Raw genomic sequence first — 22,609 nt, 5'->3', positions numbered from 1 at the left:
CCTTCTTTCCTTCTGTCACTCAAAGATGTTTACTGTAAGGTCTGTGTTAGTTGATAGCGTTGTGTCATTGTGTATCTCCTGCTTTCATTCTTTGTATGGTAGTAATGTAGCCTGTTCACATCAGGGGAAGCTGGGTGAAGGGAACACAGAAACCCTGTTCTATTTTGCAACTTGCCTGCAAGTTCAAAATGATTACAAAAAGACTAAAATAATTTTTAAAATATTAAAAAACAGTTGAACACCTATGTCAGACACTGTCAGACATTGGAGAAACTGTACAACCAGAAAGAGAAGATGCTCAAACTCACAATGCTTAACACCTGAGGGAACCACAGCAACAACATGGACACTGATGTGGGCTTATTTTGTGCTGGACATTTTTCTAAGCCCTTTGAATGTATTGATACACCTAGTCTTCCCTACAACTCTATGAGGACCATTATTATCATCCCCATTCTATAGATAAGAAAACTGAGGCACAGCAGGGTCAAGTCATGTTGCTCAAGGTCCCAGAGCCAGTAAGCTATGGCACTGGGCACTGCACCCAGGTGGCCCCAGTCTTAAGCATTAGGTTCTACTGCCTCTTAAGATAGTTATTAGTAATGGCAATAAAGGTGAACCTCTTGTAGTGATTCCTGTCTGCGCCTTCCGGCAAATCCTCAGCTTGGTCCTGGGTTTTGTTTGGTTTTCTATGTTCAGCCATCATCCCCCAAACCATCCCTGACCCCTGATATCTTAAGCATCAGAGGGGAGAGACTCAGAGCCCAAGCCTAGGATTTCTAAAACCCATCCACAGCCACTCACCCCTGAGACCACACTGCTGCCTCCCCAGGCTGGAGGGCAGCATCCAGAGAAGCCTCCTTTCTGAGTCCTCACAGCTCCTGACTCTGGCCTTGCCTGCAGGCCTCAGTAAGTACTTCTGGATGGTGGCGGTGGTGAGGATGGTGAGGACGATGCTGAAGCTCTTGGGAGCCAGGCACAGGTTTCTTCCCACGGACAGAGCCGTTCACGAGAGCGGGAACTCTGCTCATCTTACGCAGCTCGTGCCTGGGGGTCTGATGAGAACAGTTTTTGCCTGTCTTCTCTTAGCACTTCTACACTCTCATTATGCAACTCCTGTTTCCTTCTGGAATTCTCCCGTGACCAATTCTCCCCTGATGATGATTGTAACAATGGCTAACATTCAACGAGCACCTGCTCCCTGCCAGGCACCCTTGTAAGTGCTTTTTAAAGATATATTAACTCACAACCAATAAGGTGCCTGAGACACAGAAAGGTGAAGTAACTCCTCAAAGTCACTCAGGTAGTAAGCAGGCGAGCTGAGGTTCGAACTCCTGAAATTGTGGGAATAAACGAAGGCCGAGTGAGAACAGAGGCTATTTCTTTAGAGCTGGCTATAGCAAGGGTGTGAGCCACCATCTCTTTGTTTGGCAGAGGCTAAGGCTGTCAGGACTCTGGCAAAGCTTCAGAGTGTAGCATTACTGGGGGCATGGCGAAGCTGAAGGGGAGCTACCTAGAATCAGGCATCTTATGTGATTGAATTGGGGAACGTATCTGGGTTTCTCTGATTGTCTTGAGTTGGGAGAGGGGGCAAATCAGGGAAGCTGGCAGTCACTCCCCGCATCCTGACCATCATGGGCCCACTGCTGGTGAGGCTGCAGTCTGGCTGCCTGGGATGACTGCTGCTGCAGAGGTGGTGGGTCAGAGTTCTGTTATCATCTCTGGTCTAGCCAGTGTCTGTTTGTATCTTCAATCTCTCACAATATTTACCGCTATACTTTGACCCTAGTCTCCACCCCGCCCCCAGATTCCTGGAATTTCTCGGATTAATTATCCGACGCCTATGTTCCACCTTATTTTATAGACACACACAGACACAGTTGCTGGTGGGAAAGATAGATACCTCCTTTCTGGTAGTATCTAAATTCCAAAAATGTTGCTTGAAAATTATACCATATTGCAAATGCTTCGAGGCACCTTGTTAAAGAATTTTGGTTTTCCAAATTAAGATTTATTCTTTGAAGAGAGCCATCATTTCTTAATTATTCTGGAGGGCAAGCTCAGGGCTCTTACCCAAGACATATTTTGCTTCATTGCATTTGCAAGTGGCCCGAAGTTCGGCCTGTGTCTTGGAATCCTCATTATAGGGGTCAGCATCTTGACTCAGGGACTTGGATTGTAAGACCCACTGGGCTTGTGTCGTGCACACAGTTTAGTGTTGTGCAAGGGAGCCTTTCCCAAGAAATGGCGTGTGACCAGGATGGAGGCAGAAACGTGCATGTGTCACACAGAAAGCATTGTGTAGGTTTGCCTGCTGCAGCGCCCCTGTTGTAAAATGCTATACCCAGAGGCCAAATTTGATAGCAATTCCCTCAACCCCACTCCCCAGCTAAAGTTCCCAACTTGTCATCTTGCCACTTTGGGGGAAACTGTTCTGGTAAATTAATTCACAGTGAGATGGTCGTGAATGCATGTGGCATTCAAAAAAATGATGCCCTCAAAAGGTAATGCTTAAACCCAAGGAATGACTGTCTAACAGTGGAACTTGAGGCAATTAGTTTCTAATGGATGTAGGGGCTATTTTTAGGCAAATAGATGTGGTTTTTCTCTAGAGGGAAGTAAGTGCCTGTAAGGAATCATTCCTAGGCCCAGTGGAGACACCAGGAACTGGGAAATTCTTTGGTCTGGAAGCAAACCAGATTCTCAGAATTCTGTTGGCTTTGCCCTTCTGGATGGCCCCCTGGCTTCCACTAACCCTTAGTGCAAAGAAGATGAAAAGAGACTCAGCTCAAGAGAACGCAAACGGAGGGCAGAGCCCAGATGGCTTTCCAACTGCCACTTCAGGAGGCATTTGGGAGCCACTAGTGACGGTGGCCTGGGCTTAGCTTGTAATAGCTTGTAAGTTTTGAATCTTTCCTTCATATCTTTCTCACTTAGATCTCACACTGCCTGGTTAGTGATAAAGCTCTGAGAATGGAAAGGGCCCGTCTTTGGGGACTTCCTGGGCAGGGGAGCTGGTGGGGAGGCTCCTGGAGTTGGTCAGGCTTGGAGGGAGGTCTCAGGGCTGAGTGGGAATGGTGGTAGTCTGAGAGAAGAGGCAAGCGGGCTGAGTTCCAGGGACCGGTGCCTTTGAAAGATCAGGCAGTTGGAAAGTCCTAGCACCCGCTGCTGGGTGACCCCTCTTGACACATCATCTTCAACTCAGAGGCTGCCCTTTAAAAGGACACTGGAAGGTTCGAACATGTGCTGGGCCTGATCATGGCATTTGAGGATGGTAGAGATTTAGAATCTGTTTGAGATTTCTTTAACTTTGATCTACTCTCAAACCAGGGCAAGGATGCTCATGAGATATGGAGGCAGACGGGTTGATGCAGCTCCCTGCTGGGCAGCAAGTTCAATGATCTTATTGGTCCCTGAGGAGCCCGGTTCAGAGGAGCCAGGGCCTGTGGGCTCTGCCTTTTACCCCTCAGTCACATCAGCACCTGTGGACACCTACACCACCGCTGAGGCAGTCCTGCTGCTACTCACCAGTGCCTGGAGTTCTCTCTGTGCTGGGTCTCTCATCTGCTCCCCCTACAGTCCCGAAGTGCACATTCTTGCCACTTGGGTCTGTATTAGTTTCCCGAGGTTATGATAAAAATTTACTGCAAACCTAGTGGCTTAAAACAACGCAAACTTATTCTCTAACATTGTGCTGATGAGCACTTCGGGCCTAGAGAACAGAGGTCTGGTGGCTACTGCAAGGGCCTGGGGAAGGGAGACAGTAGAGGCACTGAGGTTGGCCAAACTGTTGACAATTAAACAATTGCCTCTTGGGACAGAGCTGGGACCGACTTATTAAGGGTTGGCCAATGCTGTCCTTAGAGGGACAGAGCTGCCCCCAGTTGCTGTGGGATGCAGCATGGGCTAGATGGCCACTGGTACTGGAAGGAGCTGGGTCTAACATGAAGCTACAGGTGAGCCTCTGATCCCAGCCAACTCCAGGAGCCCCAGCCCTACCTCTAAGATGCACAGAGGCAAAGTGCCTGAGCAGCTGCCCCAGGGAGGCTGGCTTTGAACCCCATAACCTTCTTCCCTATCTTCCAGCCACCCCCTCCCCAGGCTCCCTACCCACAAATCTTCCCCAGCTTCTTAACAATGTCTAAAACTTTTCCATCAAATACTGGCCCTTCCAGCCTAAGGCTTCGGGTTTGGTTAGCCTTAGGCTGTCCTCCGTCACAGAGACTGGTGAGTGAGTGGGCGCCAGGCCGTTTCCCAAGGACAGCCTTTGATGGGGTGGAGAACAGAAAGAAGGGCTAACAGGAAGGGAGTGAGGGGCAGCTAAAGCTGCCGAGCTCCTTCAGGTGGATGAGCAGGACAAAGCCAGGGCCACTTCGGCAGCCCCATCCTTCTGAGCCAGAGGCAAGGGGACCTGACTCAGAGGCTGACCACTTCTCCAGGGGGGGCCCTCAGTGTGTGGCTCTCTCTCGTGTCAACTGGGATGTCTTGAGGGGCTTGGAGCAGCAGGAAAAATGTGGCTGGTGAGCTGTGGAGGAATGAAGGGCCAATGAGGGGCTTTCCTTTCAGATGCAGGCCTTTTACCCTGAGGAGAGGGGTCCATCCAGGTGTAATCGGGGTTTAGCCTTTAATGGAGGGTGAGGGGGCAACTGTAACCCAGTCTTTGGTTTTCTAAAAGAAAAGCTTATTTCTCTCTCCCTTTTTCCTTACATGTGCCCCACCATAAAATCTCCATAAAAGGGAGATATTTGGCTAAATTCAAAGGGTGAAAATTAAAAAAAAAATACAAAGCACAGATTTCTAAAGTTCCTTTATTCTGCAAAATTATACACCTGACGAGAGTAAGGAATCAATGAGTTGAAAGATTATTTGAGAGAATCTCCACTACGTGAGATGAGCTTGACAGGGGAGTTTGTGAGCACCACCTTCCGGTTCCCACGTGACCAGAGGGACAGACAGTTTAAACTAGAGCAGGAGGGATTTACGGCAGACTTCTGGGAGAGTGTTTTTACGTCTAATAATCATAAAGTGTACATAAGCAAGTTATCAAAGGGATTAGGCCTCTTGAAGACGAGGGGTAGTTAGTTCTCAGTTTGCAGCATTTGCAGTCCCAGTTCCCACTGACTGTGGCCTCCGTTTTTAAAAGTACGTTTTGTTCAAGGAAGCATAAAATTGCCATGCAGTGTCATATCTTCAGTGATACCTGCGTTACCCCCAGGGGCTTAGCAGCAGCAGCATCTGGAATCAGTGAGCAGTCGAGCAATATCAGCACTGATGGTCGCATTTTGCATGCAGCACTGTGGGAAGAGCAGTAAGAAATAAAGATAGAGTGTCTCTGAGATGATGTGGTCATTCGGTAGCAAAATAGTAATAGCAACAAAAGCAATGTTAACTGCCATTTTACAGTTATTACTAGTATTTCCCAACCTAGGGCCACTGCCTTCAGTTATGCATATTCTGTACAGAAAAATGTGAACAACACTACCTAGAGTTGTGCAGTGCACAACTTGACCCACCATTCGTGGCAGCCCGTCACTCATAGAGTCTCATTTAAAATCTTGCAGGTATGGAATTTTTTTCACATTTTAAGTTGATTTCACATCCATTTGGTCCTCATGACAGTTTTATGAGATTGCCGGGCCAGTGTCATTTTCCCTAGACTACAGATGAGGAAACCAAGTCCCAGAGAGGAGCTGGGACTGTTCCATGTGGTTAGCAGAATGAGATTAAGACCCAGAACTGGTACCTCTTGAATCAGGACCGTATCTACCAGCAACTCACTTAACTCAGTCTTTTGGGAACACATCTGGGGTGCAAGAGACAGGCTAGTGGGGAGTCACAGGGAGCTGAGAGGCCTCTTCTTCTCTCCTTACCCTGAATCTGGTCTCTGGCATGGCCTCGCCCTCTCACCATGGCCAGCCTCCCTTCTTCATGCCCCTCCTCTCCACCTCCAGATTTGAGCGAGAGCAGAATGACACCTTCATCATGGAGATTCTGGACATCGCCCCGTTCACCAAGATGCGGATCCGAATTGATGGCCTGGGCAGCCGGCCCGAGTGGTTCCTGGAGAGGGTAACATGGCTGGACCCTCACCCTCCCTTCCACCCACTGCCCACCCGTTCTTCCTGCTCCTTTGGGCTGTCAGTGGGCCTTGTTAAAGTGCAAATGTCACCTTAAAGGGTTGTTATGCGGACCTGGCCCAGATAATCAATACGCCCTTCGGTGTGAATTAATCAGAGAACCTAGTTTTATTTATCTGAGTCCAGTCAAAACTGAATCAGCTGCCAGGGAATACAGCCTGCCCTGTCAGTGCGGTGTGGACAGAGACAGGGTGTGGGCTTCCTGGAGGAAGCGAGTTGGGAGGGGTGAGAGGGGAGCAGGAGCTGGGGCGGCAAGGCTCCAATGGTGGGAACATTAGGCAGACAGCAAGGAGGCTTCCGGTGCCCCTGTGATCACGGTTAGCTGGCTGCCTCTTCTTCCATCCTGGGCCAATGCTCCCCTGTGAGTCATCCTCTCATCACTCATCCACCAAAGGCCATCTGTCCCAAGTCCCCTCAGGCTCTGCTCCCCTGTCCAGCCTTTAGCAGATTTTTCTTGAGCCAACAGTAGGGTGCTCCCACCAAGGACAATCTGGCGAGCTTGGGTACACAGTTCCGGGGTCTATGGCTGACAGTGGTTTGGTTGGTCTGTTTTTCTGTCATTCATTCAGCAAACATTTCTCATGCACAGTGATGGGCACCTCTCGGAAATATATTTAGACGAATTGCCCATTTCCAACTCCCCAAGTGAGGGTAGTCATGGCAGGGGCTTCAGACCCTGTGCCAGGCCCGCGGGGCAGGGTCTTTTCCTGGAGAGGACCCTTTCCTCATGCCTTGAGTCTAAATCAGAAGAACTTGTCTCAGGCCTGGGATCATGGGTCCCGGGGGTCCAGATGAGGGGGGCTGCATAGCGGGTGGGCAGCTGGCAGAGGTGAGGGAGGTCTTCCCATGCTGGCCTCTCTCCCCCAGATCCTCCTGAAGAACATGAACACTGGAGACCTGACCATGTTCTACTACGGAGACTGGCTGTCCCAGCGGAAGGGCAAGAAGACCCTGGTGTGTGAGATGTGTGCCGTCATCGACGGGGAGGAGATGATGGAGTGGACTTCCTATACCGTCTCAGTGAAGACCAGTGACATCCGGGGTGAGTCAGTGGGTCCCTCCCTTCTCCTATACCCACCTGCCACTAACCCTGCCCCTCCTTACATTCTGGCTCAGGTCCTGGGCTCCGGTCAAGACATTTTTCTCTGGATGGCCTTCCAAAAGCTCGTCAGGCCAGCTCCTTTCCACAGTGTGCCACCTTCTGCCTGAACAGAGTATTCCTCCCAGTGACTGACTCGGCCCTGTCCTTCCTGCCTCAGGGAAGTGAGGGAGAACGTTACCAGGCCGTATGGTCAGCACTTCTGAAAACGGTGCAGGAGATTAGCTCAGAGGCCCTCTGTCCTCCTGCTGCCTCCTGACACCCCTCACCCAGGTGCCATGCATCTTGGATGCCCCTGGGTTCCTTCCCACATCCCTGTGCTTGGCCGCCATCTGCTGTGTGCCAGCTTTGGCCTGGGGTCTTAGGATGGGATAAGTCCCTGAGCCCGTGTGTGACTGACATTCGAGGGCAGCAAAGACAGTGAGGCTGTGACAGAAGTTGGCACAGGTGCTGGGAACCCAGAGGAGGGCACCTTACCCAGCCTGAGATCAGAGGCAAGGGTCATGGAACTGCTTCCCAGAGGTGGTGCCAAAGTCTGGCCCAGAAAGACAAACAGAAGCCGGTGAGGCAGCGGGGACAGCAGAGGAGGGGCCTTCCAAGCAAAAGTACAAGCGTGCTCAAAGGCCAGCAGCTGAGAGGAAAGCAATGCCTCCTGCCTCCCCTCCCCTATACCAAGCCTGTTCCCCAGCAGCTGGTGCAAGGAATCTGGCAAACTCGCTCACACTACTTATAAATGGCGAGTGAGAGAGCCCCTTGTTGGCCCTGGTAGCTTACATTTCAACAGAGAAGCATTCAGCCAAAGAAATGCAGCATCTCCGGCATACATGATGGGTCAGGACAGCTGGCAAAGTTTTTTTTGGCACCTCCCTTCTTCCTTTCCTCCTCAGAGTGAAGCCTTCACTCTCTTCGCTTAAAGTTCCAAGTGTTCACAGTTTTCGAGTCCCTCATCCCTTCATGATGTGCTCTCAGAAAACAATAACTACATTTTTAACCACAGGGTGTGTATCTGAAAATCTTCAAGGAGTGACCTCTCCCAGAAGCCTTTTCTTTTCAGCTGGGGTCAATACCTCTATTTGGCTTAAGCAAATGATGTGAAGCTCTAGTGTAGAATGTCAACCAGAGGCAGATTTGGGAACAAGGAACTTTCACATTTTACAGGAGGGAGTTTATTTCTAAACTGTAAAGCCAGTCTACACGGCACATGTTTAAGTATGGGTGTATTTCCCCCAAACTAGGTGAGTTCTTGTACCAAACCATTCATACTTGGTAACCAGGATCCCAGTTAACCCAACAGCATTTACAAGCCACAGAGGTGAGATGAAGGATAGAGTTGTAGACCTGGGAGCCCTATGACACTGACCAGCCCTTTCCGACCTCACCCCTGGCCTCGATGACTCTGAACTTGCCCATGTGCCCCCCTGGCTCCTCCCAGGATCCCGAGAGTGAGGCCAGAACAAGAGAGCTATGATTCACAAAGTCCAGCACCCAGAGCCCTTGTCTTGTGCACCCCAGGAGCGGGCACCGATGCCAATGTGTTCATCATCATCTTTGGGGAGAATGGGGACAGCGGAACCCTGGCCCTGAAGCAGTCTGCCAACTGGAACAAGTTCGAGCGGAACAGCACCGACACGTTCAACTTTTCTGACATGCTGAGCCTGGGCCACCTCTGCAAGCTGAGGGTCTGGCACGACAACAAAGGTAGCTCAGGCTCAAGGTCAGGGTGGGAGGGAGGGCAGGCCTCAGCTCTCCACCTGAGCCCCACCCCATCTCCCTGGCAGCACGTGGATCCTTCTACCCCAGGGTGACAGGGAACCGAAAGCAGTTGATTGCCACCATTTTTTTTTTAATTTATTTATTTTTGGCTGCGTTGGGTCTTTGTTGCTGAGCGCAGGCTTTCTCTAGTTGCGGCGAATAGGGGCTACTCTTCATTGGAGTGTGCAGGCTTCTCATTGCGGTGGCTTTTGTTGTTGCAGAGCACAGGCTCTAGGCACACGGGCTTCAGTAGTTGTGCCACGTGGGCTCAGTAGTTGTGGCTCGTGGGCTCTAGAGCGCAGGCTTAGTAGTTGTGGCGTACGGGCTTAGTTGCTCCGCGGCATGTGGGATCTTCCCGGACCAGGGCTTGAACCTGTTTCCCCTGCACTGGCAGGCGGATTCTTAACCACTGCGCCACCAGGGAGGCCCGATTGCCACCATTCTGACCGTTCCATCAGTTAGAACAGCCAATGTTTCTGGGCAAATTTTAGTTCCTCCTGTTCCCCCCTGCCCTTCGGGGTGTTGAGTAGCTCTTAATTTTCTGTTATGTTGGGGCATTAATTCTACTTAGTTCAGATATAAAAATTAAGAAAAGAAGGGCTACATCACCAAATTCTCTTCCCATGGATATTCTATAAAGGATTATGTTTGTTTATTTATAATAGCTAGTCTAAAATTAGTCAAATTCACTTATAAATATGAATGATGGGATAGACTATAAGCCAAGCAAGACATTTATTTTTAACTTCAAAATACCTAAGGAATACTTTATCATATCTGTAATTGTGCTGAATTTTTTCATTATCCTTTTGTTGTCTTCAGGCCACCCTGAACACTTTTTTCTGGCTTTGGGTCTTTATGTTACACATTATATAATTAGAAAAGAGTTGTTAAATACTAAATTTCACCTCCTTGAGACACATTACTTTCTTAATTTGTGTGTTCTAACTCATCCTCTTGTCTTCCATTGAAACTGGCCTCAACAAAGCTATTCGCTCAAATCCTTCTCCAGTCTTTCCTGAGTTTCCCCCATGAGTGGCCCAGAGGCGTCCTGAGTGTTGTATTTGTCCTTACTTCTTCCAAATCCTGACAGAGGACCAATACGTCTGTCATGGTATCTGATGAAGCCCAACTTGGCAGCTTTAACATGGGTTAAACAGTAAAATTTTTTCAATAACATGGGATAAGCTCTTATTAAGCACAGAGAAAGTACTCAGTCTTCAGAGCAATAATCTAATGAAGATTTGCACAGCCCTCAGTTTTCAAATCTCAGTGTACGCATTCAGTCATTCATTGAGCGAACATTTACAGCATTCACTATGGTCCTAGTGCTCTGTTAAATATGAAAGATACAAACATTTGACCCTTACAACAATCTTGTGAATTCCTGCAACAAAAGCACTGAATTATCTCTCTTTTCTACAACCAAGAAATATTGAGGCCCTGTGAAGTTTGAACAACTTACTCAGAATCGCACAGCAAGAAAGAGACACAGCCAAAACTCAAATTCAGGTCTTCTGATGCCTGTTCTGGGATACCAGCCCATCCTCCCAGTTCCATTCTGCACCCTCACCAGCCACTGTGCTAACAGGTCAAAAAAGAAGAGGAGGAGATGAGGACAGCTTCTTCTACCTCCCTTCTCCCCCATACATATTTATTGTCAGGGTACAGGGAGAGAATGACTTCTCCAGAAAAGTGGAAGAGGATGCTTATTCCTCTCCTGTTCATTCAGTGTCATTATACGTCTATGGAAAGAAACATACTTGCAAAATATTCTCAAAATATCCCTAATAAATCTCTACTCTTTCCCAATAAGGAAACAAAACAAAGATCCCTGAATTCTTTCTCACTCTCTCATCATCCATTATGATTGTTTTAGAACTAGTAGAAGGTTGGCCGGTGGTCGAAAGTCTGGCTTAACAACAAGAGCCAAATTACTAAGATCATCTCCTGCCCCAGACAGTTCATAAGATCAAGATGAGCCGCTGCCCACGCCATGCCACAGATGGATCACTTAGTCAAGACAATCACTTCAGTGTTTAAGCAAGATGCCAGGGGCTCAGTAAAAGCGCTGAGCCCCAATGTGTGTGTCACCACAAGCCTAATTAGAGTGTTTTGTGAGACCAGATTGATGAGGGTGGGTGGGGATGGGGTTTGTCTACCCTAATATCCATGCATACAGTTTCCTGTTGCAGTGTCCATGCCAGAGGCAAACCATAGTTTAGGAGGTATATTCCTGGGAAGTGTGCCCCTGTCCTAATCAGAAAGAAGTACATTTTATCTCTGGACTGCCAACACACCCTGGCAAGGCATTACTCTTGAGATCAGGGGCCATGGCTCATTCATATTTATTTTCATAACTGCCTACAAAGGTGCCTGTGGCACAGTGGAGACTCACTAAATCTTAGCTTAGTTGAGACTTCACCCCCTCCCCTACTCCCAGGACAGAGCTGAGAAATACCAGGGCCTTTAATTCTGTTCTTCCACAGCCCCTATCTCAGAAGCAACAGAGAAGCAAAGGGACTAGAACCTTGAGAAGGAAGAAATATTATTCCCAGCCAGTCTGAACAATCCCCTTAGGGTTCAACCACATGATGGGATCAGAGGTCAAGGGGCTCCCTGATCACCTCCTGGTCAGGTCAGAGAACTGGGCAGGGTAGAACTTCATGTAGACCATGATGACCTCCATCCCTTTTCCAAGAAGGGAAGACAGTGTCAGGGCCATTTTTAATATGAAGGTTTCACTCACAGGGTTGTGAGGGTGGAGGGGATGACCAGAAAGACTGAGGATGCCCGTGTTAAATACCACAGTTCTGGGTAAACACGCTATAGCCTTTGGAGCTGTGTAGCTGTCCAGGGTACTGACTTCTCTCTGGCGTCTCTCAATTCTGGACTCTGCCACCTGTTTCTAGGGTTCCCACTTTTGAGGCTGACTATTTTCAGACTGGACTGTTATAGACTTCCCTCAGCTTGCCAAAATGGTTCAACTTACCATACGTCTCATCCTCAATTCACAGCAATAAAAGACAGATAATTGCTGATCCAAGATCAAAGTTCATCTCTGTTTCCTGTCTTCAAAGGCTGCTGTCTTCAACTCCATCTTATCTAACTCCACCTGACTAAATATCTGAAACCCTACTGGTTCTTTTTTCCTTGGATGACTTCTCCTGTTGCTACCACACCTTCAAAGTCAGCCTTCTCCTTCCATCCCCATCTGTTTCTCATCACAGACTTTCCAGAGTCCTCTTAGGCATTCCTGCTCCGTGTGGTATCCCTCCTTCCAAACTACCTAGGAAAGCAAAGGCACACATATTTGAGAAAAATGTTCCAGAGAGTAAAGCAGTAACATTCCAGGAGTCAGAGATAATGTTTGCCTGTAGTGATGCCTATGTTTCCCCCTTTCTTGTTTTTCTCCTCCTACCTGACATGTCCTCTTCCCAGACAACATGAGCCTTTCAGTTCCTCTACTACTGTAGTCCTAATGATTCCTAACAAGTCCTAACAAGTTTTTATATTGATTTCAGTCAATAAATCAAATATAACCAATTCTCATTATCCACAATAGTTTTGCACTCTAAAGTTGCTGCAAACACTGAACCACTGCTCCTAGGGAAAATACAAGGTTAGGTTCCTGCAGGCCTCTGGTCACAGCATTTTCATCAACCAGTCAATACATAACTTTGTTTTATGTGTGTTCCTGTTTAAAGATACCTCATCTAATATATATTCTGGATTAATTTTTTAACATCTTTATTGGAGTATAATTGCTTTACAATGGTGTGTTAGTTTCTGCTTTATAACAAAGTGAATCAGTTATACATATACATATGTTCCCATATCTCTTCCCTGTTGCATCTCCCTCCCTCCCACCCTCCCTATCCCACCCCTCTAGGTGGTCACAAACCACCTAGCTGATCTCCCTGTGCTATGTGGCTGCTTCCCACTAGCTATCTATTTTACGTTTGGTAGTCCATGCCACTCTCTCACTTTGTCACAGCTTACCCTTCCCCCTCCCCATATCTTCAAGTCCATGCTCTAGTAGGTCTGTGTCTTTATTCCCGTCTTACCCCTAGGTTCTTCATGACATTTTTTTTTCTTAGATTCCATATATATGTGTTAGCATACGGTATTTGTTTTTCTCCTTCTGACTTACTTCACTCTGTATGATAGACTCTAGGTCTATCCACCTCACTACAAATATCTCAATTTCGTTTCTTTTTATGGCTGAGTAATATTCCATTGTATATATGTGTCACATCTTCTTTATCCATTCTTCTGTTGATGGACACTTAGGTTGCTTCCATGTCCTGGCTATTGTAAATAGAGCTGCGATGAACATTTTGGTACATGACTTTTTTTGAATTATGGTTTTCTCAAGGTATATGCCCAGTAGTGGGATTGATGCATCGTATGGTAGTTCTATTTGTAGTTTTTTAAGGAACCTCCATACTGCTCTCCATAGTGGCTGTATCAATTCACATTCCCACCAACAGTGCAAGAGGGTTCCCTTTTCTCCACACCCTCTCCAGCATTTACTGTTTGTAGATTTTTTGATGATGGCCATTCTGACTGGTGTGAGGTGATACCTCACTGAAGTTTTGATTTGCATTTCTCTAATGATTAGTGATGCTGAGCATCCTTTCATGTGTTTGTTAGACATCTGTACATCTTCTTTGGAGAAATGTCTATTTAGGTCTTCTGCCCATTTTTGGATTGGGTTGTTTGTTTTTTTGTTATTGAGCTGCATGAGCTGCTTGTAAATTTTGGAGATTAATCCTTTGTTTGTTGATTCATTTGCAAATATTTTCTCCCATTCTGAGGGTTGTCTTTTGGTCTTGTTTATGGTTTCCTTTGCTGTGCAAAAGCTTTTAAGTTTCATTAGGTCCCATTTGTTATTTTTGTTTTTATTTCCATTTCTCTAGGAGTTCTTGATTTATTAACAGTGAACTCATGGTCATCAAGACTATAACTCATGCCTAAAGGAACATTAAGTGACAAATCTATTTTCTTTGTAAGGCACATCACAGCCTTGTTGCACTTAGAAACACTAGACAGCTCTCTAGCACTATGCTTGGGGGACATTTAAAACAGCAAAATTACCAACAAAAAGCATAAAAATGTAAAAATAAAAAGCCATAGTACTAAATAGACCAAACAAAGGACACTTATTCATAGTGTGAGAGCTAAAACAAGGAGGCAGAGCACCGTCTTGTTTAACCTCAGCTGGCAACATGTGCATCAGACAGCTCAAATTTTTTTTTACCACTCTGCACATGTCCATGAATAACTGTGAAAACACTGTGAGTATTGATTTTAGGGTTACAAATAAATTTTAGCAAGTAGGTTAATTTGTAAATATGCATAATACACAAATAATAAGGTTCAACTGGATCTATCTTTGAAAAGGTGATATTTAAGCTAAGACCTGAAGTATTGATAGGAATAGACATTTGGTTAGGTGTGGTGTTTACCAAAAATGAAGCATGTTTGAGGCAGAATGAATAGAAAACATAAAAGTCCTGAAATATAAAAAATATTGATATGTTCCAGAAATGAAAGAAGAGTTCAGAATGACTACAAAATAGGGAACGGGGTTGGGAGCCAGAAAGTAGACTGGAATCAGGCTGTGCAAGTTATTATAAGCCATGTCAAGGATTGGGTCTTTATCCTAATTGTCCTGAGAAGCCATCAAATGATCTCAGAACAGTAGTCACATGGGGAAGATTACCATAGTATCTGTGGGGGATAGGTTAAATGGAAAAGAAAACAAACTTCAAAAGACTGGCTAAGAGATGATGGGAGATAATGATGCTTTGCACAATGATGGTAGCAGTGGGGAATGGAGAAAATGTAGAAAGATTTGAGAAATATTTAAGGCAGAAAGCTTATTAAAGGTCTGGCTAAGAAGGAGACTTGAGCAAGAATGGTGAGGATGCTTGAGGAGTTTCTTCATCTTGGTATGTTGAATTTAACGGTCTGGAAGACATCTAAGAGGTGATAGCTAGTAACAGTGGGGTCTGGAGCTCAGGAGGAAAACTAGCTGGGAGATACTGATCTAAGAGTTGTTAGTACAGAGACATTACTGAAGCCATGAGAGTGATAAGAGCATTTGTGGAGGAAGTGCAGCTTGAGAAAAACAAAAGTGGCTGAGAGCAGATTCCTGAGAATTCTAACCTGAGGTTAGATAATAGAAGGGAAGGAAGAGGAGAAGGAGGAAGAAAAGAGGAAAATGGATTGCCTTAACATTTTTTTACTTCCAAAGGGGAATGTGTCTGGGGAGATGGACCCTGTCTGAGGAACTATGTAATGTTGAGGATCGTTCACTGGTCATGAAATCCCAAGAAGTGGTGTGTTGGTTCATGATGCCATAGTTTCCTGGGCATAAATTTAATAAAGGAAATATGAAAACACATTTGTTTTCAAATAGCAAAGCAATTTAAACTATTGAAAATGTTTATTTCTCCCTAGCAAATTCCCAGAATCCCTTGATGAGAAATTTTTTTATGCAGCCAAACATTTAAATCACTGTAACAAGGGAAAAGGAGGGGAAGATAAAGAGCCTTCTGTCATTTATGGATTCATGTTTATAAGACAAAAATGTTCATCACTGCCTCTTAAGTACTCCTCCCCCCACACACACACAAATTGTCAGGGAAACTTTCTCACCTTTCTCACCCTCTCTGTTTTCTTGTCCTTTTTATAAAGTGGAATTGCCTTTTTATTCCTGACTGTTCCAGTCCATCCAGTGAATGGCATGGTACACATGAATTTGCAACAATGAGAAATCTCTAAGATGAACTTCCATTAAAAAGGTTTTCTCTTTTCTTCACTCTCTTCTCTTTCCTAGCTCTCTGAACTTCGAGGCCAGCCCTTGTTTAAATTTTACGTGGCACGAAATAACTTACATCTTTGGCCAAGCTAACAGTTATTCATAAATAGATACCTAAGAGATGAGTTTTCACCTGAAGTTCTCTTCCCCTGATAAATTCTAATGCATCCTTCAAACTCCAGATTAACTACCACTTTTTACGTGAAATGAAATTAGATGCTCCTTACTCGATGCTCCCGAACTGTTCTGTTTATAACTCTATTCATAGCGCTTACTGTGCTGAATTGTAATTGCCTTGCCAATTACGACTGGCAGATTTTGAATCTCTAAACAGTAGGTCTCTAACTTGTTTGATTCAACTTTGAATTCTCAGTGCCTTGCACTTAGTAGCTATTTAATAATTATGTGAACAAATAACTAAATTCATGTCAAACATCAGCTTGTAGCAGCTTCTTAAGCCTAAATGGATGACTCCAAATGCCATCCTTTTCTGGACTCCCAGGGAAATATCTTTCTCCTCTCTGTGTTTGAGAAGCTCCAGATGTAGCACATTCTATCAGACACTCCTTCAAAGCATTTGTAATTCTCCAAAGGCAGATTTAGTGGGTCAAATGTTCCCCCTGAATTCTTGGCCATCTAGAACCTCAGAAAGTGACCTTAATTGCAAATAGGGCCTTTATTAGTTAAGGATTTTGAGATGAAATCATCCTGGATTTAGGGTGGTTCCTAAATCCAATGACTTCTCTTCCTATAAGAAGATGAGAGGACACAAAGAGACATATGGAGAAATCCACGTGAAGATAGAGGCAGAGACCGGAAATAGAGAACACAGCTCAAAGACATTGAATGCCAGGGATTGCCAGGAGCTACCCAGAGGTAGGAAGAGGCCAGGAGGATTCTTTCTTGGAGTCTTCAGAAGGATCATGTCCCCACTGACACCTTGTTTTCAGGCTTGTAGCCTCCATGGTGGTGAGAGAATAAGTTTCTTTTTTTTTTAAGCCACCAAGTTTGTGGTAATTTGTTACAGCAGCCCTAAGAATTGAATACAGTAAGGAAGAGGCCCTTCCAGGGAATAGTGTAGACTTCCTGAGGGCTCCAATTCAATCACCTCTCTGCAGCAAAATATCTGCCTCAGGATTTGCTGCTGAATAGAAAAATATTCAAGCCATTGGGCCAAGATAAAATGCACCATATCAGAGTGAAGTCCCATCAGAGAGCCTGAAGTCAGCAAGGTTAACTGCAGCAGCTTAAAGTACAGTGAGGTTGTCCAGAGCTATAATTCTCAAGGTGGTGTCAAGTTGGGATCTGCTTGACAAACATTGCTCTTAACTTTTGCAGCTAGGGTCTCCATAGCCCTGCAGGCAGTTCAGTGGTAACTGGGGCTCAGAAACCAACTATTCTTCTAAGCAGGAAAAAGTGGAAGAATCTAGAACTAAAAGGCATCAGACTAGCTTCTGTTTCTACTATGTGCTTGACATTGAATTCCAGCCCCTGAGACTTCTGCCTTGTGACCTAACTCCAAACATGCACCCTGCCATGATTACATCTCCCTGTGTATGATTAACAAACTCTCTTATGTACTAACCTCCTCACTGTAAGTTCTTCCTATTGCCTTACCTTACTTAAATCGTCCCCCAGAATAGTCATTATATTTGTAACTACATGCTTAGCCTCTGTCTCCCTTACTTATCAGCTCCATGAGTACCATTGTCATATTCATTGCTCTTTCCCTAATGCCTATCACACTGCCTGTAATATAGTAGGAACTTAATATAGAATTTATTTATACCTCTGTTTCAGTCCCTCTGATCATTCCTGTCTTTTTATGCCTCCACAACAGGGAACGCACATTTCTCCCAAATCAGAATTTTTCCTTGTGTCTTAGTACTTTCAAAAACTGAGTACTGGCCATGAACCTCAGGGTCATCACTAGGTCCTCTAATAATGGCTGTCCCCACTCCTTAGACACTATGCACATATCTAGACTTTCTCAGTTTTCTCAAGGAAAAAAACTGCATTTTTCTTCTATGCAAAAACTCTGCATTCAAATTTGTCTCACCACTGTCAAAACCTTGAAAGAAAAGGGAGGCAGTTCAGCACCTTGGACAGCTCTAAGCCATACTAACGATTGTTTTTGCTACTATTTTGGCTCTTCAAAGAACTTGATGCCTCCCTTGGATAGCCCAAGACTGATTGCCTTTGGCCCCATCATGGCTCTTGAACCTAAAGAAATCCCAAGTCATTGATGTTAATCTCTTCCCTTTGTAAGCAGAGAAATGGCCTTCTCCTTTCCAACCAGACTTCGGATCTGAAAGCAGGATCCTATCATCGGCAGGGAAAGAAAGATTTTTGTGTCTTCATTGAGCCCAAGTGGTTGGGATACTAGGGTCAGGAGAGGAACAAGGTTCTGTGCCTAACTTTTTCTTTATAGTAACTTTATCTTCCAGAGATGAAAGTTTAAATATTAATATAAGTCAAGACAGCTATATATGTATAATGAACTTCCACATACCCATCACATGGATTCAACACATGATTTGTCATACCTGCTTTACCCTTTTTTTTCTTTTTTGGCTTCTTTTTGTTTGCTGAAAGATATAAAATCAAATCCTAAACCTCATGTCATTTCGCCCAAACATATTTAGTATGCTTCTCTTTTAAAAGTAGATATTTTCTCAATGCCATTATCACACTTAACAATGATTTATTTATGTCATCCAATTTCCACTCCATATGCAAATTTCCTTAATAACATAAAAAATGTCTTCGTACTTTTGGTTTTATGTGAATCAGGATGCAAACAAGGTCCACACAGCATATTTAGTTGTTATGCTTCTTTAGCCTCCTTTAATGAAGAGCCATACCTAATCCCTTTATTTTTTCATGCCATTGACTGTTGAAGGAACTGGGCCCAATGATCTATAAAATTTCCACACTCCAGACCTGCCTGTTTGCTTCTTCTTGGTATCATTGCTTCCTTATTCCCCATATTTCCTACAATCTGGAGGTCAGCTCTAAAGGCTTGATTAGCTTCAGGTTCAACATTCTTTGGCAAGAATGCCTTATAGGTGGTATCAAGGCTACTTTAAAATGGGACCTGTGTCCTTCATATTACATCACAGCTGTCTCAGTCTCACTGATGCTCACATCTAATGGTGGATCCAGGGGCTGTCTACTTGATTCCTCCATTGTAAATTTCCCCCCATCACTCTTCATCTAATGGCTTCTCCCAGTGACGATCAGTTAGGGTTACAAATGATTTTCTAATTGTTATTTCTTATCCACTTATTAGCTAGAATTCTTCTGTAAAAAATTGTCCCTCAGGCTATTTGATTACCATGAAATATAGTTCATAAATGAAAATCAAGATAAATGATTAATTCTTCTCCTTAATTCCAATCACCCAGATAGCTTTTACAACACTGAACAAATTATAACAGAGTGTTTATTTTCTAATTCATCTTGTTCTTCTTGCTTGCTTCCTCTGAAAACTCTGATGAAATCACAGAATGAATTTATATATTTTCTTTTGAATAATATAAATTCATAGAAATATAAAGGACCACAGAAATCACGTATTTTAACCCAGTCACATTGCTCAAGTAAGGAAACTGAGGCATGGAGATATGATAATACATTCAGTATGGTGGGTATGCTGAGAATGCAGTCCAGATTTGCCAAATCCATGTGTGTCATTCTGGGCATCCTAGTTTGGATGATGTACATGTGAAAGTGTTTGTTGAAGAATAATAGCTAGATTCTTGTATTCTTTAATAGCTAGGACTGTGATGGTTCCATAACTCATTTCAAATCATCTATTTATCTTGTTTAAGAAATTTTGTTTACCCACATGGACCTTAGCTTGACCAAAAAAAAAAAAAAAAACCTGAGAGTTCACTATAGAAAGTAAATAGAATTTATCAATTCTATGTTTATTGAGCATTAAGTCAATATCCCTGTGATGCAATCAAGAAGTCATAAGACATGGTTCCCACACCTTAAAATCTAACTGGAGAAGTCAGACATACAACATAAAATCACCATAAAAGAGTTAGTTCATGTTCATGACCTCAATAGAAAAGATTTCCCAAGCCATCTGTGTTCATAGCCAAGGGAATGGACAGATGATGAATGCTATGGGACTGGGGAGTTTGGAGGGTTTCATGGAAGAGGTGGGGCCTAAGTTGTCCAGAGGATAGGTGGGAATTTAGGGCAGGGAAATAGCTTGGAGCCTTAATGAAGAGGAAGGAAATGCTAAAGTGGTGCTGAATAAATCTATCTAAGTAGGGTGGAGGATTTGCATTAGGGGGGTCTTCCTTATTGAGGTAAGGAATGAAGTGTATGGAGACAGGGTGAAGAAAGCCCTACATATGAAAACACAGAATTGGGCCCTTTTTTCCCATCAGGTATGGAAGGCCACTGAGGAATCGCAGGTAGTAGATGGCATGATGAAATCCAGGAAGCATGTAGCAGTCAGTCTGTCTCCCACTCAGAATCTGCCCTCTCTTGGCTGGAAAGATTGGGAGCCCATGCTCATTCAGTTTTTAAGCTTTTTTCTTATAGTAAACCTTAGGACATTTGGGATAAAACAATCAATTCTACTAGGGCAGGCCTCTGCTCCCTGGTGGGGCTTTGAATTATTTTCCCCCTCCACTCACAGAATGTTACCACCAGTTTCCTTCTTCCTCGTTCTTCCCTATTCACTAATAGTGCACACTCACGCATTCAATAAACATTTGTTGAATAATGTGCTATAAGCATTGCTCTAGGCACTAAAATATAGTGGTGGATATATCAGGCAAGACCCCTGCTTTCATGGGGCTTACAACCTAGTAAAAGACAGACAATATATAGAAAATGTGCAAGGAAATAAAAACAAAATTATTTCAGATTGTGAAATGGGTATATGTTGATGTGATGGCAAGTAATTGAGGATGAGGAAACCTCTGCAAATAGTGTGGTTAGGAAAGGTCTTCCCAAAGACAGGACATTTGATCTGACGCCTCAGTGATGAAACACTATGGGCATTCAGAGCCTGGGGTATATTTTTCCAGGCAGACCAAAAAGTATGTGCAAAGTTTCCAAGGCAAGACTGGATTTCATATATTAAGGTACTAAAAGGCCAGTGTAAGTGAATATAGTAAGTAAAATTGCAAGTAGTATGAAATGAAATCAGAATGGAAAGGGACAAAGTCATGTCGACTCTTAGAGTTGCTAGTGAGCTGTTTGTATTTTATTCTGAGAGTGCTGGGAAGCCATTGAAGGGTTTTCCATGGAGAAGTCACAAAATCCGATTCATGATTTTAAAAGATCACTATGATGCATGTAGAAGGATAGTAATTATACCATTGCATATAGAAGTAAAAGTCTGGTTAGCAACTAATTATCCATCAATAAGAACAAGGTAGAAAATTTCTTTTGTGTGCATACAATGGAATACCATGCAACTGTGAAAAATGATGGGCAGATATTTATGTGCTGATATAGATTGTAAGTGAAAAGGTAAGATGTCAGGCAGTGTGGGGTGTTTGCTATATTTGTGTAAAAAAATAAAGTAGGACTCTAAAAGAGGAGACTTTGTAAAGAAATGGATTCTCTAATGGTGCGATTCAGATGGTTCCCTATTGGTCTATGGTGGAGACCATCCAGGTAGTGCTGGCCACACAACTAGCCATGCTATAACTGTTGGTCTGTCAACTTCTCTGGTGCCTTCACCAGCAGAACCCAGCCACATGGCATCAGCCTGCCCAGGGCTGCCTGTTCCCATGTTTGATAGGTTATTAGTCTAGAAAGTTGTAGTAGGATCCCTGTTAATCACATTCAACATTTCCAAAACAAGGCAACTAAATAAGCAGTGAGCATGAGGCTGAGAATGAAGCTTCTTTATCTCAGAATGGTTGGGGTTAGCCTGCTATTTACCATGGAAGAAGTTTCTTTGCAGAATCAAACTTGGAAAGAGAACTGGAGATGGGGTGAGACAATGCCATGCTTTCAGAGGAGAGAGGAAAGGGGGATGAGGAGGGAAGGGAGCAACCTGCCAAGAAGCACCAGGGCAACCCGGGCCAGGTAGGCTCCTCCTCTGGTTGTCTTCAACCACACACTGCGGCACTGAATTGCCTGTGAATAAAGTCAAAGCCAGCCCAGAATCCACCCTTCCCATGAGCTCACTGTTTTCCTCTGTCACCACCCTGCCTGGAGCTCAGGAAGTGTAATTCAGGAGTGAAACCTGCCCAGGACGTACAGCAGGGTGAAGAGTGCATTCCAGCAACAGAAGTGATCTCATGATGACCCACCTCTCCGGTTAATGTCATCCCCCTCCACTAACACTCACACACACTTATGCACACACTAACACAAAATTCTCATTGATTCCCATTGATCATTGTTGCCATGATATCATAGAAAGACCATCATCCTGGAGAAGAGATGACTCTGATACATTAAGCCAAGGTGTGGCTCTGGGACCAGCAGAACCAGGAACACCCGAGAACTGGTTAGAGAAAGAAATTCTTGGACCCCAGGACCCCACTACAAACCTAACTGAATCAGAATCTCTGGGGGTGGGGCCCAGTTATCTGTTTTAACAAAGTCCTCCAGGTAATTGCCATGCAGGCTCAAGTTCTCAGCCTTGGCTACACATTGGAATCACCTGGGAAGCTGACTGTTGATGCCTGGGTCACACTCCAGAGATCCTGTTGTAGTTGATTTGGGTAAGGCCTGGACAGGGAATCACCTCATTCATATTCACACACACACACACACACACACACACACACACACACACACACACAC

At 44.6% G+C, this 22,609-nt stretch overlaps 1 protein-coding gene across 3 annotated transcripts in view; it reads left to right on the top strand.

The window, feature by feature from the left end:
• The window catches only part of LOXHD1 (lipoxygenase homology PLAT domains 1), a 202,399-nt gene that overhangs the window by 163,611 nt on the left and 16,179 nt on the right, over positions 1 to 22,609 (top strand). For all 3 annotated transcript variants that reach the window (XM_027118421.1, XM_027118422.1, XM_027118420.1), the window contains 3 exons: positions 5,952 to 6,069; positions 7,005 to 7,179; positions 8,749 to 8,934. In XM_027118421.1, coding sequence (XP_026974222.1) covers positions 5,952 to 6,069; positions 7,005 to 7,179; positions 8,749 to 8,934 — 479 coding nt within the window. The remainder of the gene's footprint in view (positions 1 to 5,951; positions 6,070 to 7,004; positions 7,180 to 8,748; positions 8,935 to 22,609) is intronic.

The sequence above is a fragment of the Aethalodelphis obliquidens genome, unplaced genomic scaffold (genome assembly GCF_003676395.1).
Source record: "Aethalodelphis obliquidens isolate GAN/ISIS:26980383/991018 unplaced genomic scaffold, ASM367639v1 scaffold19, whole genome shotgun sequence".
NCBI lineage: Eukaryota > Metazoa > Chordata > Mammalia > Artiodactyla > Delphinidae > Aethalodelphis > Aethalodelphis obliquidens.
The sequence above is the reverse complement of the archived record's forward strand: the minus strand, read 5'-3'. Positions and strand labels throughout refer to the sequence as shown.